Source organism: Haemaphysalis longicornis, unplaced genomic scaffold (genome assembly GCF_048455015.1).
Source record: "Haemaphysalis longicornis isolate Haplotype H1 unplaced genomic scaffold, Haemaphysalis longicornis Haplotype H1 scaffold_3, whole genome shotgun sequence".
NCBI classification, from domain to species: Eukaryota; Metazoa; Arthropoda; class Arachnida; order Ixodida; family Ixodidae; genus Haemaphysalis; species Haemaphysalis longicornis.
Genome location: NW_027526335.1, coordinates 175597624 through 175620519, shown reverse-complemented (window position 1 = coordinate 175620519; position 22896 = coordinate 175597624). Strand labels below are relative to the sequence as shown.

Sequence of the window (22896 nt, the reverse complement as noted above, 5' to 3'; positions counted from 1 at the left end):
CGAAACGCCCTTAACCGAAAAGAGCGTAGCAGGGCTTGGAGCTTCTTCTAGTTGGTTCATTTACTCCGTCAAGCTGTGTACAAAGCTTTAAATAGCGAACCTGTTTAGCAATTTGTTGATTCCGGTGTTTCAATAAACTCAGCATAACAGTGTAAATAAAAGAAATCACCGGCACCGGCAGGATTCGGACCTGTGTCTTGTAGATCAACCGAGTTAGTCGTCGTACCCACTCGGCTATGACCGCTTTTTTTTGCCGGTTTAGGACATCACACAAACGTGCCACAGATAAAAACGCTAGTTTTGCCTACGCCACCGTATTATGTATGAAAACGGGGCATAGACAACACATAGACAAAAAGATGCGATAGTGACAAATCACCATCACGCACACGTCTGGAAAGATTAGTTCTGCTCGTCCGTTCCCAGGTCCAGCCCCAAATAAAAACAGCACATACACACTGTAACCTTTATACATTTGCACGCGAACAATGAATAACTTGCAAAACATACACAGTTTAGCCAACAAAAACACATTACACACCGTCGCCCGCGCAAACAAAGACAACGTTTTACCCTTTCCCTCCCCACATTTACGCTTTCTCTCGCAACGCCGCTGTCTGGCTTCGCCAGTACGGCTCGCTGTCGCGGTAATTTTCCAGCGGGACACCTAGATACTTGACAGGCGTAACTTGCCAGCTGATACTTTCAAACACACTGGGTGTCCAGTCCCAGCACAAGTGCTAGAACCCCAGACACTTGTTCCAATTAACGGAACTTCCAGTGTATTCACAAAAGGAATTAAGTATTTTAATGGCGCTCCTGATACTTTCTCTATCACGGCACAAAAAAGGAATGTTGTCCGCATAAGCAAGTACACGGACCTCACATGCCTGCCGCCAAAAGCCAAGAATACTGTTGTTAATTACGCTTGCGCAGAGGGCCTCAATGTATAAACAAAATGTAAAGGCGAAAGCGTGCACCCTAGGCGAACCGAACGTGTGACCTTGATTGGACGACACACCGACTTGCTAATAACCAAACTTATCGAAAACCCTTTATAAGCCATTTGTACACCCCTCGCTATTATTCTTGCCAAGTTTACTTGTTCCAAGATGATAAAAAGCAATTGATGAGAGACTTTATCAAAGGCCTTTTCGAGGTCTATTTGGAGCATGGCTACAATTACGTCCATACTGTCACAGCATTCAAGGATGCTTCTCGCTGCGTGTGTATTACTTGTTATAGATCTTCCTTTTATACCACATGTTTGGTGCTCCCCCACTGTATCTGTTATCACCATCTTTAACCTCCCTGCTAGAATTTTCATTAATATTTTAGAATCGACGTTAGTTAACGTGATTGGCCTATACGCTGTGACCTTCTTTAGTTCATCTCGGTAATCTGTTTTAGGTATGAGCACCGTGTGCGAACTTGACAAAGATGTTGGCAATCTATCCCAATCATGTGCTTCCGTATAGAGTTCACACAATATTATACTGAGGTCATCACGAAACGCCTTGTAAAACGCCGCGCACAACCCGTCTGGTGCCGGGGACTTGTCCGGATTTAAATCGACAATTGCTTTTTACTTCATCAGGTGTAATTGAAACTTCCAGACTATTTTTAACCTCGTCGCCGATGACCGGCAAGAAACGCATAAACTCTTCCCTAAACGGGTCTAAGTTTACCGGTTGACATGCAAACAAACTATCGTAATACTCACAAAAGACGTTCGATATTATTCTCTGGTCACTTGATACATGCCCGTTGTACTCTATTTCACTGATTGTGTTTCTGGTGGAGTATTATTTGTTCAGAGCAAAGAGCTCGCTTGGTTGGTGCTTCACCCAACAAAACCTTCTCCGCACTGGCTCAGACTACTGCCCCATGGTACCTTTCTTCTTGGATAGACTCCAACTGTTGTTTCACGGCTTTAATATCATCCTTACACAGTCCCGGTGACTGGCTCTCTAGTGCTAAAAGTGTATCTAAGTTGCTTCTGAGCGGGAATTCTTTTTTTGTTTAATCATGATGTAAGGCACGTGACCTTCCCAAGGCTTTCATCTTAATTTCTTCTTTGAATCTCTCCAACTTAGAGGCCCAGCTAGATTTTTTCTGTTCTATTATTGTTCTAATCTTTTCAGTGGCCTCTGCTACAAATTTTTCATCCTTCAATAATTGGCGATTCATTTCCCACAGGCTAAAGTTAAACTTCTTTCCATTTTCTTTTCGCTTACCAATCAAGAAAGAGACCAGACAGTTGTCACTAAAAGACACAGTCGTAACATAATACTCTGACAACTCTGGTACAAGGTCAAGGGATACTTAGGCTCTATCTAAACGCGCATGACTCACACCTTCCAAAATGAGTAAAATGTACCCCTCCTGTGCCATCCAAGGCATCCCCCACATCTTCTAAACTGGAATCTGCTGCGATTTCGCTCCGTGCAATTGTGCTACCATCATGAAACGGAGTAAAACTGGATTTATCTTGAGCAGAGCATTTCATTTCATTTCATTTCATTTATTAGTCCCTTAAGGGCCCGAAAGCATTACATAAGGGGGGGGGCAAATTCATATAGGGAAGAAAACAAAAAAGAAAGAAAAAAAACAAAAATAGTGACTGACATGCATCAGTCAGCACAACTAACAACAACAACAAAACAAAAAAAAGCAGACCAGAGAAAACTAATACCAAATTACCAAATACACATGTTCAGTTATAGGACATAAAAGCACAGAAAAAGAAAAGACAAGCAAGAGCAATTGTGCAGTTTCCAACTATTAAGGATCTATATTATGAATCAGCATCAATGTTCGGAGTGGTGATAACGGTCGTCCAATTTTTTACGAAAAGATGCGCGGTCAGTGCATGATACTATATTGTCGGGTAGCGAATTCCAAAGGGTTATTGCATTGGAAAAGAATGAACATGTGAATGCCGATGTTCGACCGGGTAAGTGTGCTATTGGCTGGGTGTGATTTAGGTGCGCTGACGTGCGGTGGGCTGGTTTTAACAATTCATGCCTGGATTTTGGATGATAGTAGGCCCCATGAAGGAGGCATAAACGTGCGATATGACGGCGCGATACAAGTGACAGGAGGGAAATGGACTGTTTTAAAGATGTGTTAAAGATGTGACGCTGGTACCGGAGGAGTATTGGGAGGTGATAAAGTGAGCTGCACGATTTTGTATAGATTCTAGGTTCGTGGTCAAATATGCTTGAGATGGATGCCAGATTGATGACGCGTATTCAAGTTTTGGTCTCACGAATGTTAGATAAGCAAGTTTTTTTATTTCTATGGCTGCGGATTTAAGATTTCGTCGGAGGTAACCAAGAGTTCTTGATGCTTCGGAACAGATTGTGTCGATGTCGAACAGATTGTGTCGACACACAATTAAAATCTCCCAGAAGTACAATAGCCCGCTCCGTACCAAATTACGGCCTTCCTTTCATCAGCTTTAGTCGGCGCATACACACACATATTTCCCACTCTCACGACGATAAAAAAATCACATACAGCCAACCGGCCAGACACACTGGACGTTACATTTTGGATAACAACGCCGCAACTCTGACGTAAAAAAAGTGCGCATCCTGCCGAAAACCCACCGCGTGGCTTACACAGACGTGATATCGTGAACTGAAAACATCATTCACCATTCTTTCTGTGCTCTGCTCGCTCTCCACTTTCATTTCTTGTAAGGCTACCACGTCTCAATCTTTCTCGTTGATAAGCCTGTACAATAGGTTCTGACGCTTGCGCCCAGACAATTCGCGTACATTCAAGGTGGCACAACGCAAATTATGAGGTGAACTGAACACTAATGAAAGATGAAAGGACGCCTTAAGCTATGTAACCACTAATCCCCGATCTCAACACACCCTCCTGCCTCGATAATGTAGGGCACACCAACCCAGTAGAAGGGCATGCAGAGAACCTTTTCGGAGTACCAGTCCAGTCCTAGGTAGGCTTTCCGTGGGGCGTAGGCCGGTCGGGGGAATGCTTGGTTTGGACTTGTAGCTCACACGTCACCCCAAAACGTCTTCGCTGGCGGCTCGCCGCTGCTGGACTCATCGGTGCCCTGGCCGGTAAGGTTGTCCTCACGCTGACGCTTTCCGGCGGCAACGCTAGAACGTCACCACCGAGTTCCATACCTTCGTCGTCCGCTGCGGGAGCCGGCGGTGTCTCCTGGCGCACCACCTTGGTGCCACTACCCTTGCTCAACGAGGTGTTGGGGGGGGGGGGGGGGTTGGAGGGACGTCTTCAGCTCACCAGGCTGCTCCTTTTCAGGAGCGCTCAGACCCGCCTAGGCCTCAACCCTTCCGCCGGGTCCTGCTCCGTCGCCGCCTCACCGGTGGTTCCGGCTGCAGTCTCCTCCGCGTCCGCCTCGTCCATCTCGTCCATGAGGTTTTCGCGAAGGTCTTCCTCCCTCGTCGGCCCGGTGGCGCTGTCATACGTCTTGACGCACGCACTTGCCTCATGCCCATGGCGACGGCAGGAGGAACAGCGCGGCACTTTGCAGTTGCGCCGGATATGGCCCTTGGTGTTGCAGCGCAAGCACTGGGGGGCCCTACCGGCGACAACGACGAGAGCCTTATCCCCCCCCCCCCCCGACTCGGAGTTCATGCGGCAAGTCGTCCATGGTCACTCAGAATTGAGCCGTTATCCCGTATCCCGTCGACACGCCAACGCTCCTTGCATACTTCGACGACACGCCCGTAGGGAGTGAGCGCAGCGCAAACATCTTCATCCGGCACGTTGTAAAGAAGCCAGTGAAGCTTCAGCCGAACTTCCTGGATTAATGGTCTATCACAATGCACCGGCGGTCCGTCACTTTTACGTCACTCTGCGCTAACATTTTTTTGACGCCTTCCGCTGACTTGAAAGTCACGGCCCAAACGTGACTCATTTGATACGCCCCCAATGCCACCACGTCGGCGAGCAACGCGAGGCCCGTCAAAGTGTCTCGCAAATCCTCGACACGATACGGGCGCGCACGCATGTCGGCATGCAGAAACACAGTATCAAAACAGACTGACCGGTGGGCAACTGGGGCAAAAGCACTTCATAATCCTGGGAGTCGTTGGCAGAAATCCTGTAATCGCGGCCCGACTGGGCCGTTATCGCCGCTCCGTCGGAGCTCATGAATCCGCGTCCGTACGCTACGGTGGCCGGAAGTGCGAATACAATTGAACCTACTTAATTTAATAGCAAGTGTTTTTTAATAAAATGTCACATAAAAGTGAAATTTATTTTACCTCAAAATACGCGCTCTACCTGGAGCTCCTGCGCCAAGCAAACATTATAAAAGGTCCCAACATAACACGCAACTACGGTGCGAACACGAGCAAATGGAGTTTAATTCAGGAAAACTCAATTTTGTTCATCATAATAGGTCCTAGACAGAAGCGGAACAGCGTGAGGGGTGAATGTGTAGAAAGAGGAGAGGCAGTTACGTGGCAGGGTTTGCAGGGGATGTCGTCTTTTGGTGACCTTTGACGAGAAGCGAGCAGATACGCGCCCAAATTTTTTTTTTCTGATATCAGGTGTCTCACTCCATGCTGTGAGTTACCCGGACGTCTTTCGGCAACTGTACATCCGAGAATTCCGTTGAGTATGATTGGGAGGTCGGTTGCACGGCGAAGGAGGTCCACATCGTCCCAGCTCCGGCGGAAGTCCCACCGGTGCCCTGGTGTTGTCCACGCAGGCTCTTATAACTAGAGGGGGTGTTGATGTATCACGAACACGTGTGAAATTCCTTGTCGCTACATTCTTTTCGCGAAATAAGAAAAGTAGTGGCCTAAAATTACAGACATCTTTTTAACATTGCAAAGCATTACACGTAAGCAAACAAGTTTTATTGTACATTAGCTACACTTAGGGATTCTAATCTTCTTTTTAATATTACTAAGGCTTTTTCGGAACGTCTACAATGCTTTCTGGCATTCTTTGACAGCTTGCAAAGCAAGTTACTATCTTTTATTTTTTTTTTGTAATGATGCACTGCTTGTGCATATGTTTTGAAGCCACTTCTGTGTTCTAAATACTTTAGGATAGGAATAAATTTGCATACGAAACAGAGCCAGCGACCGAGCGAGTGAGAAAGAGAGAGATCGAAATCGTTTTCTTGAAGAGAAAGCCGGGATATTTGCCGGAATCTGAACCGCAACATTCTAAATGGCGGGGAAGGGAGGACCCAAAACGGCGCTATACATAATAGGTCCGAAGAAAGAACAGCAGAGATGATTAATAAAACAAGGAAAATTCATCGTGTTCACTTTGTTTGACCGCTTAGTAAAGCTTTCTGAAGATGTCAGTAACATTTTAAATCATTTCGTCTAGAAAACCGCTGATGGGGGCGGCTATGAACGAGATGTACTTTTAGGTTTATTGGTACCGCAAGTACGCGCTTTAATTACGCGCAATTACGCGCTCTAAAAGCCATGGCCACACTTTTCTCGTGGCATAGGCGCATTCATCCGGGCGAAGGGTATCGGCATATTTTCCGAAGTATTTTGTAGCCTTTTCTACGAGGTAATATTTGCAGGCGCTGCATTTAAAATGCAGAGGTCGTCCGTATGTATGGTGCTGTGAACGTCAGGCGCGGGAAATCCCTTTCGATGAATGAAGGTCACGTTGATTAGGAGACGGCTTCATACGACTCATTTTACAGCAGTATCCACTTGGACCTCTCGGTAGTGGACATCAAACGTTCCCGCCTACACAGTTACATTGTTATCTACGCATAAAATGTACCCCAAGAGTAGCAATAGGTGCTAGAATTGAGTCGTGAAAAACCGAATAAAATGGTGACCTAATGTCCAAAATGTAGCAGTGGGAACAGGTCCGCCGATGAAATTTCGCTTCCAGAGACAAAACTAGTGTATCCCGTTGTCGATGGGTGCTCAATTCTGGTGAATGGCGTTTATCTCAGGTGGATAAATGTTTGCTCTCAAGGTACTAGGTCATTCTCTTGAATATCGTTGTTTCATAATTTTATCGACTCAGCTTAGCTAAGCTTTCGTGCGGAAAGAATGATACCTCCTCGATTATTCTCCTGGCCTCAGAACGGCCACTAGCCTCGCTACATTCTACTGGGAAGGTAAGGTGCCCCATAGCGAAATTGAACTCCATTGTCCTACCAAGAGTTGCCACAGAAGTGCGATGAGGCCCCATTGGTTATTTTGTCTTAACATGGCGAAGAACGTTTCTTGGTGCCAGAAACGGCTGCGTTGAAGACACTTATTGAAAAAGGAGGGCCTTTGTAGAAGGAGGCTTCTCGTGGTGTTTCGGAGGGACCCTTTCGTGGCATTGTATTGGGTCGCAAATAGGAAAGTAACGGCGATACAAAAAAGGATGTGATTTGGGGAGGCTATGGAGGAAAGAAGAGAAGAGAAAAGGAAGGACCTACGGATGCCAGGTGCTTGCTATCTCTCATTCAGTTTTACGTAAAATACAGTTAGTCATTCTGTCTCGTGGTGTTGGACTCATTTCTCTACCATCTTAGGACGCTGAGATCCGGGAACTCAGATGTCCGGTTTAGCAAGCCAATAGATGAGGGAACGAGCGAAGTAAAACCAGAGGCAGGGCGCACAATTCTAGCGAGCCTGCGGTATAGCATGCGCAAGCTAAAAGAAAAGAGAACGGCCCGTCGCCAGAAGAGCACACGGCTGATCACCGAAGCCAATGCTGTTATGGATACGGTCGGCTGTGGGCGCGCTCATAGATCGGCTACATTCCATAATGAAGAGCTGAGCATACTGAACGCAGAGCTTGAGGGATCAATACAAGATGAACAGGGGGACGAAATACGATGACGCCACTAAAGGCATGCTGGGCCAGCTAAAGGCTAAGGAGGCCACACTATGGACTGGACAACCCCTGAACAGCCCAACTGCCTTCTTCGGTGGATCATCACTGTAATGGGGGCCATCGCCATAGAAACTAGGCGACGCATACAACGGTACAGCTGTAAACGCTCAGCAGCGAGGTTTGCCAATGGCTCAGCTTTTGGATGCAATTTAAAACATCTTTACATGACAACCATTGCCTAACCAGAGGAGAGATGTTTCAAACCATAGGTCTCTTCTGGGTGGCTCAGCGGCTGATTCCATCGCCGGACTGCAAGCGACCGACTGCTACGAAAACTCCGTCCAAATTCTTTCTCGACACAACGGACGCACGCGGAATCGTGCAGCATCATCTGGCGCTGCTTTTATCGTTTCCTTCCCTAGTGTCCTCTAACGATGTCGGCGCACTACGCGACCTTCTGGACTACGTGCAATGTCATGCGCGGGGACTGGCTGCGTTGAAGATATCTTCAGCTACGTGCCCTGCTATGATGACGGACTTGCTTCCGAGAGCTTTGCCATCGGGCATCGTAGCAGCATATCACCCGTGAGCCAGTAGCGTGCACAGGACACAGCATGCAAGTGGATAGCCTCCATCGGGGGAGTTACAGCGACGCCACCTCTTACGATGATGAATTGATGCGCTTTTCATGCACATTTTTATTGCAGTAAGAAAGAAGTACGATCGGCATTAGAGGACACCAAGCTCCCACAAGGTCAGAACATGGAACGGCAAATGTGCTCATGCCTCCACCTGCAGCGGTGCTTAGCTTTACCTCCTCGTATTAGTTCAGTTGTCAGTTGTGCCATTCCGATAAGCACTCTACAGACCAATGCCATGAATGCACCGGTCACACGCATAGAATAAATTTGGCGAATGACAAATGATGCATTCGTGGTACCACGAGAGGGAATTTTTAAGGGAATGTCGGCGTAATTCAAAGTGTTCCAGCCAGCTTGCCTCATCGGGGCGGAAATCGGAGCAAGGAGATTACGTAAGCTGGACGGCAGTACACTGCACATCTGCGCTCGCCTGGTCTTGACATGGAAGTGCTGGTGTAGACGGGCAGGTTATGATTTTAACGGGATGAGCAATGCTCCTACGTCCGCGGCCTAGTAGATGGACAACCTACGCTCACTCATACCAGAAGATGGCGTACGTACCCTTTGGCTGCAGGAGCTTGCAATGACAAGTTTGCAGATTCTTGCGTTTGGGCACGATGAACCATCAAAAAGAAAATGCCATCTAGTACAAATGTTCATGCGGAGTCAATACAGCGACGTTATGTTCCCTGTAAAAGCAAATAAAGTCCTCTTCATTTGGAAGGACAACGTGCGAGTACCCACTGCGAGTGACTTATTTGCTTCTGTGACAACCTGTGGCGGACGAGTTGCAGGAAAACATCTTCTGATGACAGGTACAGCTGCTGTACCTGGGATCAGCCTTCTACCCAAAGCCAACCACCTGTGGAAGGTTGCCACCGGAGAGGTGAGTCATCGTCCATGAAACAACGGTCTCGTTGCATTGAAGTCGATCTTCTGTTGGATGATTCAGGGGCCCTTGTCTGTAGCCAGTTCATGGAATGTCGTATCAAAAGTCGCCGTGTTGCGAGTTAGCCCCAAATACTACACAGTGGCGGAGTTCTTGAGCCATTCGGTACTTTTGGAAGGATGGGATCTCGTGAGCAAAGGCAACATCTGACCAGAATAACATGATCTTATCTTGGGAACACTGCAAAGGCGACGACAATGGTGAATCAACCTTTCGAAAATGTCGTCAGGCTCGTCAAACATGCACGAAAAATTCTCATAGAGAGCAGTACGCGGATTCGACGAGCCACGATCCCACCGCCCCAGTCAGGGCATGTCGAAATTGTGAGAAATTAGGAGAGCCAAGGTACACCATGATCTAAAGTTTAGTCCACGGGCTACCGTAATAAACACCCCCCACAAAACGCAAGTAATATTTCAAGCAGTGCAGTTTCCCCATGGAAACATTTACCGTCTATGGAGCAAAGCGAAACGGAACGAGCTACAAAGAAGTGACATTAGCACACATCACGTCACAAGTTGTATTAGGATTGACCGCCTCAAAAAATTTATTCTCAAGGTGCTTATCTCAAAAGTGGACCTAAATTGGGCACGTTTCAGGAAGAGGAGGCAGAATAAACGCATAGGGGGGAACAGGAGAGGTTGTACATCGCAAAGTGAGATGGAAGGCCTATTTTCGAAAGAAAGAAGTGGTCACACTGAGACTGGTCCAGGTTGGAGTCAGCACAAGCCGTGGAAGGGAGTTCAAGAACGGTGTGCTTCCCTGATAAAGATTTAGGCGTGACGCTGAACCAGTCTCTACACTACACGACCTATAATGCGCAAAGTATTGTAGGTGTACCGTGACGGTGGAAATTTGGTCAAAGGTTGTACGGGAAGTGCTCGGACGCTGCAAGGCGCCGCTAGCGCTAATGCACAGTGAACTGCGCAGCGAACGCGGAGAGTGCGAATAAATCCGAAGTTTGTCGGAGGTAGGTTGGCTTTGCGCCAACAGTGCGCATATTTTAAAGATGAGCTTTGTACACCAGATTGATGGAACTCCGCGCGCGGGAATACGATCTACAGGAAAGCAAACTTCCCACACTCGCCTCAAGAAAACAAATATAGTTCCGGAGGTCGGAATCGAACCTCTATTCCTCGCTTCATGGAGTCATCGTATATCCAATTGCGCCATTCTGACACGGTAGAAACGCAGCTTGATCTTAAAGCAAATCTTCCAGAGTCGTCGATGCAAGTAGGAATGCGTGAAAACCATTGCAATTGATAAAGACAATACCTTTTTTACACGTCTTCATTCTACTTAACGAGTAAGTACTAAGCACAAGGATCACTCCACTGGATTCTTGCTCTGATATTGGCACGTCACCATTTGATTCTCACGCAAGAAAGCTTCGCGTTTCAACCATCGTCGTTGTTCTACGGAGGGGTCGTTATGGTTTTTTTCTGACGCAAGCGCCCTCACTATTCCTCCTATCCAACCTCCGTTCCACGGCCCTCCCCCTTTCTATTGCAACGAACAAGCAATTAAAAGCTTCTTTTCTTTGTCCCAGCAATGGTGTACACGCATAGATGCAGATACTTAGGCTGTGTAGCAATATACAGTTTCGTTCTTGATTAAGGTAACCTGACAGCCTACATTGAGCAGAAGGCAGGGAGCCAAGTATTTCTTGGTTATGGAAACGCCAGTTTTCAAAACTGGCGTTTTTTCCTAGTTTTTTCTAGTGTTTTTTCTGTCGTTTTTCATAACCAAAATTATTCCTGTTTTCAAAAAGGGTGGAAATGCTTCATTATAAACTATCGCCTCATTGCTATTTTGTCATTCTTTAGCAAACTAATTGAATGGCGGTTTGTTAGTCGCTTAACCTACTATTTCTCAAAATTTATATCCTGTCATTTAATCGATTCGGCTTTCGGCCTGTTTACTCTACTCAATTAGCTCTCGTTACTATAACTGATAATCTTAAAACAGCCATTGACGGATGTAACTTTGCCGGTGCCCTGTTCATCGATTTTTCTAAAGTGTTCAATTTTTAAATCACGACATGTTTTTTGGTAAATAAATGTGTTAGGTGTATGTAGTCCATCGCTTTCCCTAATATGCAATTACTTACGTAATCGAAAGCACGTGGTCTCTATTTATGATACTAATTCTTGTACTAGACTAACCAACATTGGAGTACCACAAGGTAGAATTTTGGGGCCCATTTTCTTTCTTGTATACATTATTGACATTTCCGACGAAATGAAACATTCTAGTTGTATTTTGTACGCTGATGACACGACAATTTATTTATCTAACACATGTTTGAATTCCTTAATATCTCATCTCAATGCTCCTGCCGCTGAAGTCGTTAGATGGTGCATTTATAATATGCCGAAAATTAATGGCTCTAAATCAAATTTCGTCATTTTGTATCCCTGCCTAAAACTGTTTGGGAAAGCCTTCCATAAGCCTTGGGACAAATTTGCTTCATGCTACTGACCATGCCACAGTTCTTGGCGTTGACCTAGACAGGCATTTGAAATTCACCAGTCACATATCTATATTGACCCGTAAAAGGGCCTATGGCATAAAAATACTAATTAGAGTCCGTCTCTATTTTAATGAATGCCTATTAGTCCCACTTTACTATGTATTCCTTCGCAGCCATATCTAACATTGCAGTTCTTCTTGGGCCAACACATATCAAACTCACTTAGAACTTTTACAGCACACAAAAAACCAAGCTTCAAAAATAATCACTTGCAGGTATTTTTCATGTAATGCTTGAACATTATTCTCGCAGATTTATATTTTGTCAATTGGTAATTTAAAGCAATATTCTCTTTGCATCCAAACTTGTAAATTTTGTCAAGGAATATTACCCATTTCGTTATTATCTCAAGATAAAAACCCGCATTTTGATGGCACCCGATTTTCACACCTCAACAATTATCCTTTACCAAAATGTAGGACTCACAACGGCAAACTAACTGCGAACTTTTTGGCGACTTCATCTGGAAATCAATCCCCAACCATTCAATGATCTCCTTCAATTCATTCTTTTAAGAGGCAGATTCGCAGGATTATTTTGGCATAACGGTTGTTATTATGTACTTGTATTTGTCGTATGGAAATAAATATTCCCCTTTAGTTACCTTTTTGTACATTACATTTGCTTTTTAGTAACAATATTTGGCTTGATTGTGTAATTATGTTTTTTTAGATTTTTAGTGTTGTTAACCTCGTTAAGTGTACTTTTCGTTTTTATTTGTTGGTACGAGGGCCCTCACCCGTCTATGACTATGGAACCTCCTAGAGTTATGTATGCACTGTACCATTTCATCGTAACCAATAAACTGAAACTGCAATTACAACGGGCGCCGATAACACCACAACTACTCGTCAACAGTTTGGTGTCGTTACCCTCGTCACGCTGAAAAGAGGGCTCGGTGGCATCGGCGCGAGGTCAACGGTGAAGACGATCGCCGCACAACCACACTGCTTGGCGCGCAGGGCGTCTTGCACAATCAGGGTAATGGTCCTTGCGGATTTTTATCTGTGCCCACGCGGTGAAGCCGCGTGGGCACAGATGACACGCGGCTTCACCGATGACACGTACAGATGACATGGGCGCAGATGACACGCGGCACGCGGCGAAGCCGCGGCCATCACCTCTTCAAGTGGAGTTGAGCTGAACATGCTTACTATCATGACCGTTCCCGCTTCCTTGGCGGCTGCCTGTAGAAGATTACAGTACACGTGAGGGTCTGGAGTATGTGTAAGCCATATTCGCTCAATAAAATACGCCTCTGCAGAAAGCGCACCTCTATCTTGTCTTCAGTAGGCTTAGTCTATTGTGGTTCACTGCGCTCGCAAGCTAGAACATTCTAAAAGAAGTGCTTTGAAAACAACTGATATTGCTTCCTTCTCCGCACGAGTGTTGCCAGTGACAACTGCGACAGGCAATGCCATCTGTTTGAAAAAGCTCCAACAATTTTCTTGTTTTGCTTTACTATTCCAGCCATTATTACAAAGTTAAAGTTTAAAACCATTCTATAGCACCACAGTGCAATATTTAACGCGGTTTCGGCTTTACTTCTCTAAACGTAACGCACCAACCTCGCTTTTTATTATATATTTGTTTTTACGATATGTACCGTGGGCTGGTGTATCATCTTGCACTAGATACGGTCATAAAACCTGTTTACTCCTGTCTTTTTCTTCTTCACTATAAGATGTCCCTAAAGCATTCAAGGTCAAACCGACATCGAGGATGCCTCAAAGGCTAGGGTGTAGGTGCCTATCAAGTGTGTGAGCACGTCACAAGCAAAAAAGGCCGTTTATGTGCTCACTTTGCGGAGAAACATGTCCGACGGAATAAGATCGGGCTTTTTACGGGGCAGGCCACTACCTTCTGTGTTAAAGTGGTAGCGAATTTCGTAGTTGATTTTTTACTTAAGTAGCCAGATGTCAACATGCCAACTTGCCCTTGTAGACAAAAGCGCGACACAATCTAGACGCAGGCTTTGCTGGGTGGCATGACTAGCTTGTTAACGTTCTTGAAAAAAACAAAAATGCATGTGATGCCTGCATGTTTTTTGCAAATATCCAGGCACCACTGCGTCCGCAAATTTCATTCTGCGCATTAAATTAACCCCCGCCGGCTCGGCAGGCACCACCGGCTTCGGCACTTTTAAAATCAATAGAATTCGCTTGTATTTTTTAAACGCGTCACAATTTCCTGCAGTACGTGGTCCAATCAGTGGCTTAAAAATTAAAATTGAGGTATTTAACGATCCCACGCTACACATGAGGCTATGAGGCGGACCGTAGGGGAGGACCCCCTAGTAATTTTGACCGCCTGGACATCTTTAACGAGCGCCGATACCCGACACACAGCCGTTTTCGCTTTTCGCCTCCATCTGAAAACCAGCCCCAGCGGTCGGGATCAAATCCGTGCCCTTGGGCACACCGCTTTAGCTCAAGTGCTTAATCAGAGGCTTAAAAATTAAAATTGAGGGTTTTGATGCTTCCACGCTACACATGGGGCTATGAGGCTGACCGTAGCAAAACATGGCAAAATGTGATGAACATTCTTCCGCCCTGCATTTCCAAATAAAAAAAAGCAGATTTGGAGGAAGTACCACCTGTAATCGTTAAAGTAGCGTAAATGGAAATAATTGATCGAAAATAATTTTTGAAAATCGAACAATAAAAGCGTAGAAAAAGTAGCATACTGTTGCGAACCGTGTAACGCCCTGCTTTTCGCCACAAACGCAGATTTGGTGGAAGTTTCACCTATATTGGTTGGGATAACGTAAGTGAAGATAATTGGTCGACTAGTATTTTGAAATAACCAAAAAAGCGAAATAGCAAAATTTGTGAAAAGAGCGAAGCGTGTCACGCGAAGCATTTCTACAAAAACGCAGATATGGTGTAGGTTCCACTTGTAATCACCATAATAGCGTAGATGGAGACAAACGCTAGAACAGAACTTTAAAAAACCAAAATATAGTGATAAATGGCGATTCGTATATTGCCCTGCATTTCCACAAACATGCAGATTAAGTTGATGTTCCACCAGCAATCATTTTAATAGCGCTGCGACGCTAGTTTAAATTGGCTATTTGGCTGTTCTGCTGATGCCAAGCTGGCCGTCGCCAGAATAGCGTTGCTCAATGCAACGGCCAGCTCGGCATCAAGGAGCGCCAGTTTCCTATCGGCATGGATACTCTTAAGCCGTGCAGTGTAAGACCAGGCTCAGACTGTTGTCGCAACTCGTAATATCTTTACAAAATACCGTCACTTCACGTCCCAGCCAACCGAACCGCAGGAGACGCCATTTTTTTACGTCCATAGCGCACGATATGGCTGTTCGTAGTAGTCGTAAAATAGCTTAACTTTCGTCAAGCAGAACTTTGAAAAACAAAAAAAAAATGGTGGATATAACTCAAACTCCCGAGAAGCGGGAAAAGAATGCTATGCATTAGTGGACAATTCTCCGAATTTCCACAGATTTTTTGGTAATTGCGCAGAGAGACAAACAATCCAAAGTTTTCACTTTTACGTATTACAAGTGACGCTGTTCTATTTAAAAGCCTAACGCCCAAATTAATTTAGGACAAGGCCGCATCACGACGAACGCAGTTGTGCAGCAACGCGTGGCTTCTGTTTCTGAGGTGCATTTTCAAGAACAGCCTTTGCACTCAGTGTGCTGGATCAGCGATAAAAACGCAGAAAGCATAGCAAAGGAGTACCATTGCAGTTTTCCATCCCTCGGACAGGCCACCGTCAAAAACTGCAGGGGACCTGCCACCATTTCTTGCGCTAATTACAGTGTAAATATAGAACAAAATCTTGACACTCTTCCTAAAATTAAACAGCTATGTGTGTTGCACCATCTGTTGTGAACCTCGTTTTCGCGACGCACGTATTTCGCAGAAAAAAACATTTACGAGCGATTCCTAGCCTGTTTGTTTGCCAGCACGCCTTCCTACATTGCCACGTATTAAAGGAGCCATTAAGACAAAATAGAAGCTGGTTTTTTTACAAAGACTTCTTAGTCTCGATAACGATGATACCAATATCACCGGAATCTTCGAAAAAATAACGGAGATAATAAAGAAAACGCGTGAAGCAGTCGCGAACCCCTAGCCAATTTCCGCAACTTTTCTATGACGTCATGAAGCTTTGTAGCTTAGTTTGTGCAATTAGCGCGGCCTAACTGACCTGTCATGACGACACATGACTGGACGTCTGTATAGGGGCCTCTAGTTCCATATTGACCGCATCATTTGAATGCTAACGTGCAGTTCGCGCACTGAAAATTATGTTTTATTGTAGGCGCGCTTGACGTCATTCTTTCGCATAATACGTCACTGTGGCGCCAAATTTGAAAGTATTTAAATACTTCTTTCTTTTTGTCGTTAAAGAACTTCTTTTGGGGCTGTAATGGAGCTGAGTGAGATGCTGAATCCTAATTCTCTACAATTATTCGAAGTTGTATTGTCTCTTCATGTCTCCATTAAAGAAGTCCCTTCCTGGAACTGTACGTCAAAGCTTCGTTTCCACCACGATAAGGGGAATTGAATTGCAACACGGAGAACGCTCAGTAAGACTGCTCCACGCACCTCTGGCAACGGCCAGCTCGGCATCAGGGTGGACCAGTTTTTGACCACCAGTAGCTGAGATTCCTATGGGCATGGATACTCTTCGGCCTAGCAGTGTAACTTCCGTGTGCCTCTCCGAGACACCCGCCAGCACCCTTGGCCACAACCGCCATCTGCGTGCGTGGAAAAAACGCTTCCATCATCTGTCAACCGAAGAACCAGTCTGTTCACAAATGAACTAGTTTTAATTGCATCCCCATTCAATAAACGTAAAAGCGAAAATGAATGTTTCTAAATAGAGTCACGCTTCAATGAAAGCTCTGATCATTTAAAAAAGAAAATTGCAGCGCATCTTAGGTGCCGAACCCCGTACACAGAAAACAGCTAAAGAACTCGACACAGTCCGCGCACAGTTTTTAATTGCGGCAAAAATAAAAGTCGTGTTTAAACGATCAATTTATTTGCTGCAGCGGTCGCCATTATTGTCATCATGCCAGCAAAATATTATAAATCATGCGGCCAAAAATCTGGTTAGTGCCTAGTGATTTAACATAGTATCTCAAAATTGTGAGCTTCCAACATAAAAAAATGTTTAAACGCCGTTTGGGCTTTTGCCTCGGTCTTGATTATCTCCTGAAATCTTGGTAAGATCTAAGTCTTGATAAACTCCTCAGCCGGCATCGAGCTCACCAAGGTCACGTGTCTACTGATATATCCTAGATATATATTCCATTTGATTTCCTGAACAACACACGTAGGACGTTCCAAGGTTAGACTTTTCAACATGGTTGATAATTTACCACTCGTAAGAGTATAATCCTTAGCATGTGGCAAAATAGTGTACCACTATGCTATAGCAAACTTTCTTGACGCGGCAAGGTTCATTTAAACCTGGGCTATGTTTCTGCAGAAATTTTGCGCTCCAGTGTCATTTTTAGTTACACAATAGCGCTAGAGACCAAGCTTATTTTTTCTGGTATATCTAGCCATATCATTTAGGCGATTATCCGAACGTGGTTTAAAATAATAATTTAATGCTCCACTGCGGGATGTACCATCAAAAAGACGAAATTTAGCAATATACTTTAAAGCAAGCTTTTTGCCATCGAAAAAACTCCATATAAATACTTTAACTTCTACGCTGTTCTCTCTTAGGGTCTAAAAATTCCACTGGCGAAGATGAATGTTTTCTTTTCATTTTCCATAACTCGCCAATAGTAACGACAGTAGAAATGGTGCAACCGTCTAGTGAGCTGGTAAAACATTTAACCTAACAGTGCTTGTTCAGTTTGGGTAATGGGAATATAGCTATGCAAAATAAATGCAATAGTTGTGCAAAAGACGTGTTGGATAGAACGAGCTCCTTGCAACAAAATAGCACTGAGTCTAAGTAAGCTAACTTAAGTTTCAATGTTGATACAGTCTTGCCCGTCTATATCGGCAGGTTTTAAGGACTTATTTCAGGCGGCTCCAGTTCTCATCAGCAGAAGTTCCTTAGTCCCCTTCACTCAAATTCTATTTACAGCTCAGGATAGAACTACGAGCTGCCATTAGTGGGGAATAATATTTTCCATTGATATTTCGGCAAGAAAATATCAATGAAATTCGTGTCTTCTTGTCCTGCTGAGCAGCTCGCATAATGGGGCGTGGTTATACATTTCGGTGGTGTGCGGTGACGGAAGTAACAAGCGGTAGACTGGTTATTTTTTAAAGCAAGTCTCCAAGCAAATGCATGTATGTGGACACTTTTATGACCATGCAATCTGCTAATATACCTTCAACCACATATTTATCCCCTCCTGTATTATGAATACACGATGGCGTTTGTTTTTTCCGGGCAGCAAGAGCGCCTTGTGTTATTGTATAAATTTTATGAAATACATGAAATGTTTTATTTGCAGGGTTGATTTTTGCGCCACCATTGAATGGCCTGCGTGTGCAATAAATGTTCCTACTTCGCCTTCAGCAATACTACGTTTACCTATTTTTTTTCAAAGGCCTTACGACTTTTGGTCGTCAGGTTGAGACAGTTTATCGGTGTTCCCGTGTACCGAGTATTCAAAAATACGTACATGCTGCTGTCATATCCTCTCATACACCCTGCGCAAAAATACAATGCCGGTCTGCATTTATAAGGAACACTGGGCCTGTATTTATAAGGAACACAGGATGTATTGTGTATGTGCTGCCAGCTACCCTCGTGCAATGAGCTAAATCATCAGAGTGTAGTATTGGGCGAGTTGGTAATTCATCTTAACAATACAGTGCAACAGAAACAAAGATTTAAGCTGAGGCACACAGGACAAACGCTGACTTCCAACTGAACATTTATTACAGAAAAAAGCTATATTTATAAACACACATGCACACACCTACTATGAAACAATTGACCCCATAGGTAATCTATATCAACTATGCCGGAAACATGACTTTCAAAACAAACCCCAAATTGATTATCAGCCCCCTCGCGTTCATCACACGTGTGTACATTGAGATGGCAAGCTAGGTTTCTTCGTTTCGCTCGTGTAGATACTCAAGGTCCTTTATAGACAGGGCTATGGCAAGGGTAATGGTGGAGGCAGCGGAATCAGTAAGTTAGGCGAATATCATGTCATCGCTCCGTCCATAGCCCTGTCCACAACGGAACTTTAGGATCTACCCATGCAAAAAGAACAACCTAGCTTGCCATTTCAATGTATACACGTGTGCTGAGCGCGAGGGGGCTGATAATCATTTTGGGGTCTGTTTTGAAAGCCTTGTTTCCGGCACAGTTGATTTAGATTACTTATCAGGTCGATTGTTTCATTGTAGGTGTGTGCATACGCGTTTAAAAATATCACCCGTTTCTGTAATAAAAGTTCAGTTAGAAGTCAGCGCTCCTCCTGTGTGTCTCAGCTTAAGTCTGTTTCTGTTGCGCTGTATTAATAAGAGGGAGGGCTGGCCAGCTGGGCCTCCGACTGCTCTTTGGAAGCAGTTTGGAGAGGAGGCATATTTGGGCGGGAGAGACATCTTATGCCTTATGGTGTACAGCATGTAGAGGACTGGAATGAACTTGCAATTTCAGGAGCACTGGGAGGGATCAATTTTATGAAATCGAGTTCTGTAGGAAAGGTACTCGTCTGGATTTTGCGAATCCTCATTCTTCATTGGGCATCTTTTTCGCGAGAAAAAAAGTCATGCGAACCACCATTTGTTCATATTATCTCAAGTCATAAAAAAGCACTGCTGAGAACTAAAAAAATCGAGCGAATAGCCGGTGGGAAACTGTGTATATGTAGATAGTCTAAAAGCATACAACAGCGACAAATCACGGTTGCATATGTCGCTTAATCTGCTCCTTACTGGCTCTTTCTCCGTTCTTTTGTACAAAAGTTCACTACAATGCAACCGAATTCCATCCAGGTAAATTGTTGCCCCATTACTTGGTACACCGTGGGTTCTCGCCACTGCACAGCAATCGGTGACGCGCAGACATCACCAAACAACAGGGCTGTCTACAGCGATACCACGCGCATCCAATCGCAGCTCCTGCAAGTGGCGTTCCTAAACCACAGTGTGCAGCGCGTTCCAGCACCGACGACGTCCCCAGAAAATGCCGCCTTTCAGGTAAGCGCTGTCACCGCAGCTCTGCGTCCGTGTCCCTTAAGCATGAGCGGTTTATCCGCCACGTGACAGATTTCACTCTCGGCTGTGGTCATGCACTGAGAGCCGTTGTTACGCCGCCACAGTAGTAGGAGCGCGCCTGTGCCGTATATTTCCGAATACGCTGGGTACGTACGAACTCAAAAACGCTTCGGGGTAATAATATTCTCGGCATTTTAACGTCTTTCCACTGATGAAGTTCCCCGCGGATGAGAAGATTTTGCGAAGCTCTTTTAGAGAATTAGCACCAAAGGACAGTTGAAGCGGTCGCCACGCTGTAGCTCCAAGAGCCCATGGACATCAAAGGGCCCATAGAAGCCCCCGTAACCACGCCTTAGGCCCACGACAACCTTCTATGCCTAAAACCCCGAGGTTCCGGATCGTCAACGCATATGGCACCACAGGGACGGTCAATATTTTGGGCGCAACTTGAACGTTAGTTGCCGCTTTGATTGATTCTGTCCATTTTAATTTATGAGACATCGCATTCTTTAAAAGATCTAGAGTTCTATTCACCGAATGCGTTACCGATGATAAGTTGAAATCTCCCACTGATGAGACAATAATGCAATAAGTATATATTACTCAAACATTTAACTTGAACACTGTGACTTCCCCTGTTATTTTTAACCGTGGGCCGATAGCGGAAAATCCTAGTGAGAGACGAAGTTTATGAATGAAAAGCACTCTTGCTCAGGGCATCGGCTCCTGCCTCCGCAAACAACACATTGAGGGCCACCCTCTTTGGAGACCAAGCAGCCTTAGGCTCTGGAAACTGTTTTTTATTTACTTTTCACATAATAATCATTCACCTTATACACCAATCATACATCTTTTAAGAAAAACACGGAATCCGCCTCACACGAGACACAAGATAGTTTGTTGGCGTTCTTTGCATTGATCGCCCTTGCGCTACTAAACACCACCATCACCATCATCATCATCATCATTATCATTTTTTACCTGTCATATGCTCGCCGGTTCTCCCGTACAGAGACGCTCCCTCCGGCCCCCTTTTGGATATAGGACCTAACGTGACGCTCCAACTTCTCCGTAGCCAGTCGCTCAATCTCTTCAATGCACGCCGGGGATAGCCCACCTGTGTCACCTGACGACATTGCCTTGTCAAGCGTTCTCTTCAACCTGAAAAGATTTTAAAGCGAAGCTCTTAGCCTCTATGTTGTCGTCTGTAGCCCACCCCAAAAAGCACTGAAGAAAAGCCAACTTTCTCGGAGGATGACGATGGTGATGGGTGACTTCATCAAAAATAAAAACGCTTCCCGTGGTCGAAATCGAACCTGGGACACTCGCGCTGTGCAACCGACTCCTCTCCAACTGCGCCATTCCGTCAGGGTAGAAGCACTTTAGATTTCGAGAGGAGCGGATGGTTGTGCAATTGAACGCGCCAGCATAAATATAGCATTAGAGAGCACAATCACATCTGTGTTAGTTCGTTTCGTGTTGGACTTGATATTGGAGCGCTTCGCATTTCTTCATCGTTGTCGTTTCGAGAGAGGGGTACTTTTCTTATAGTAACTCTGATGATGCTATCCTGTAGGTGGTGCATAAATAGTGCCGCTCAAATGAAGTTCTCAATTCTTCAATAAAAACACAAACTACAAACGTGCAGAGCTTAAACCTGTCACGTGGAACAACAAGAAAACTGAAAGCCCGAGGACGGAAGTTGTTGGAATTTCATTGGAGGAAAGCAAAACAACGTTGACTTTTTAACAAATGCATCAAACTTAAGGTGGTCACTTCAGGAGTCCGCACGCGTATGGAAGATCCTCAATTTGAGCTGTCCTGCGCTATCGCAAAGATAACACCTTTTGGCGTGCTCGTATTAGTTGTGTTAAGTTTGCGTGTTCTTGTCTCTATTTTTTCCGCGTCTCTGTGACACGGACGCTAAAAATCGAGCACCTTAAAATTCGTATTCTTTGGACTCCGGGACATACCACCGGCTAACAATGATACCGCATGCGCCGGAACGTTGCTTGGAAGAGGTTAAAATCCCTGTCCGTGGTCTCCCCAACGTCTGTGCCCCCGCTTCAAAAAAGTTGTCAGCTCCAGCTTTCCCACAACAAAAAAGAAACGAGGAAGCTCATGCAAGGCGCAACTCTGGTTGGCATCTTGGCTTCTATCAAGATCTTCCCGCGTCTGCGGGAAGTAGTGGCCGATACTGTACGCGAATGCAGCCTAGACCACCTAAATAATGCATAAATGCACGTTTCCAGCAAGTTCCGCATTGTGCATATGCCCCCACTGTAGTAGTGATGGCATACCAAATATGTTACATCAACATTGGATATGTCCTGTATTCACCCGTAATCGCCTTACTTTTCTTGCATTTTTGTCCCGCACCTGTCACTCAACTGGAGAGACGCATACACTACTCTAGAAATAACCACCCCTTGTTCCCTCGAAGGCGGTCTTTACAAATTGTGGTAGCAGCATGGCCTACTTTCCAGCAGTGACCATATCTATCCACACTCAATGCAACAGTGGGAACTGTGCATTCTTGTGACGGTTACTGGTAAAATAACGCGCCTTCAAAGAATAGGGCCCCAAAATGGGAACTGTGCCCATTGTGTATATTCTAACCATCCCCTTCTCCAATCCTTACTTTCCCCCGAACCTTACGGGCTTTCGTTTTAAGAAAATGTGTCGCTCACTCCATATGCATAACATGCCAATGTTGAGCCAACAGAGCCTTTCGCGCATACTCTACACTATTACGAAGCGGTAGTTAGCTTCT

General features: G+C 45.1%; 1 protein-coding gene across 1 annotated transcript in view; it reads right to left on the bottom strand.

Annotated features, from left to right (window-relative positions):
• LOC144175550 (2-Hydroxyacid oxidase 1-like) overlaps window positions 1-21267 on the bottom strand; it is a 68330-nt gene extending 47063 nt beyond the window's left edge. Inside the window, exons 1-2 of the mRNA XM_077704621.1 lie at window positions 21105-21267; window positions 16521-16672 (exon numbers count right to left, since the gene is read on the bottom strand). Of these exons, the coding sequence (XP_077560747.1) occupies window positions 16521-16672; window positions 21105-21259 (307 nt within the window). The 5' untranslated portion in view covers window positions 21260-21267. The remainder of the gene's footprint in view (window positions 1-16520; window positions 16673-21104) is intronic.
• Between the last annotated feature and the right edge of the window lie 1629 nt (window positions 21268-22896).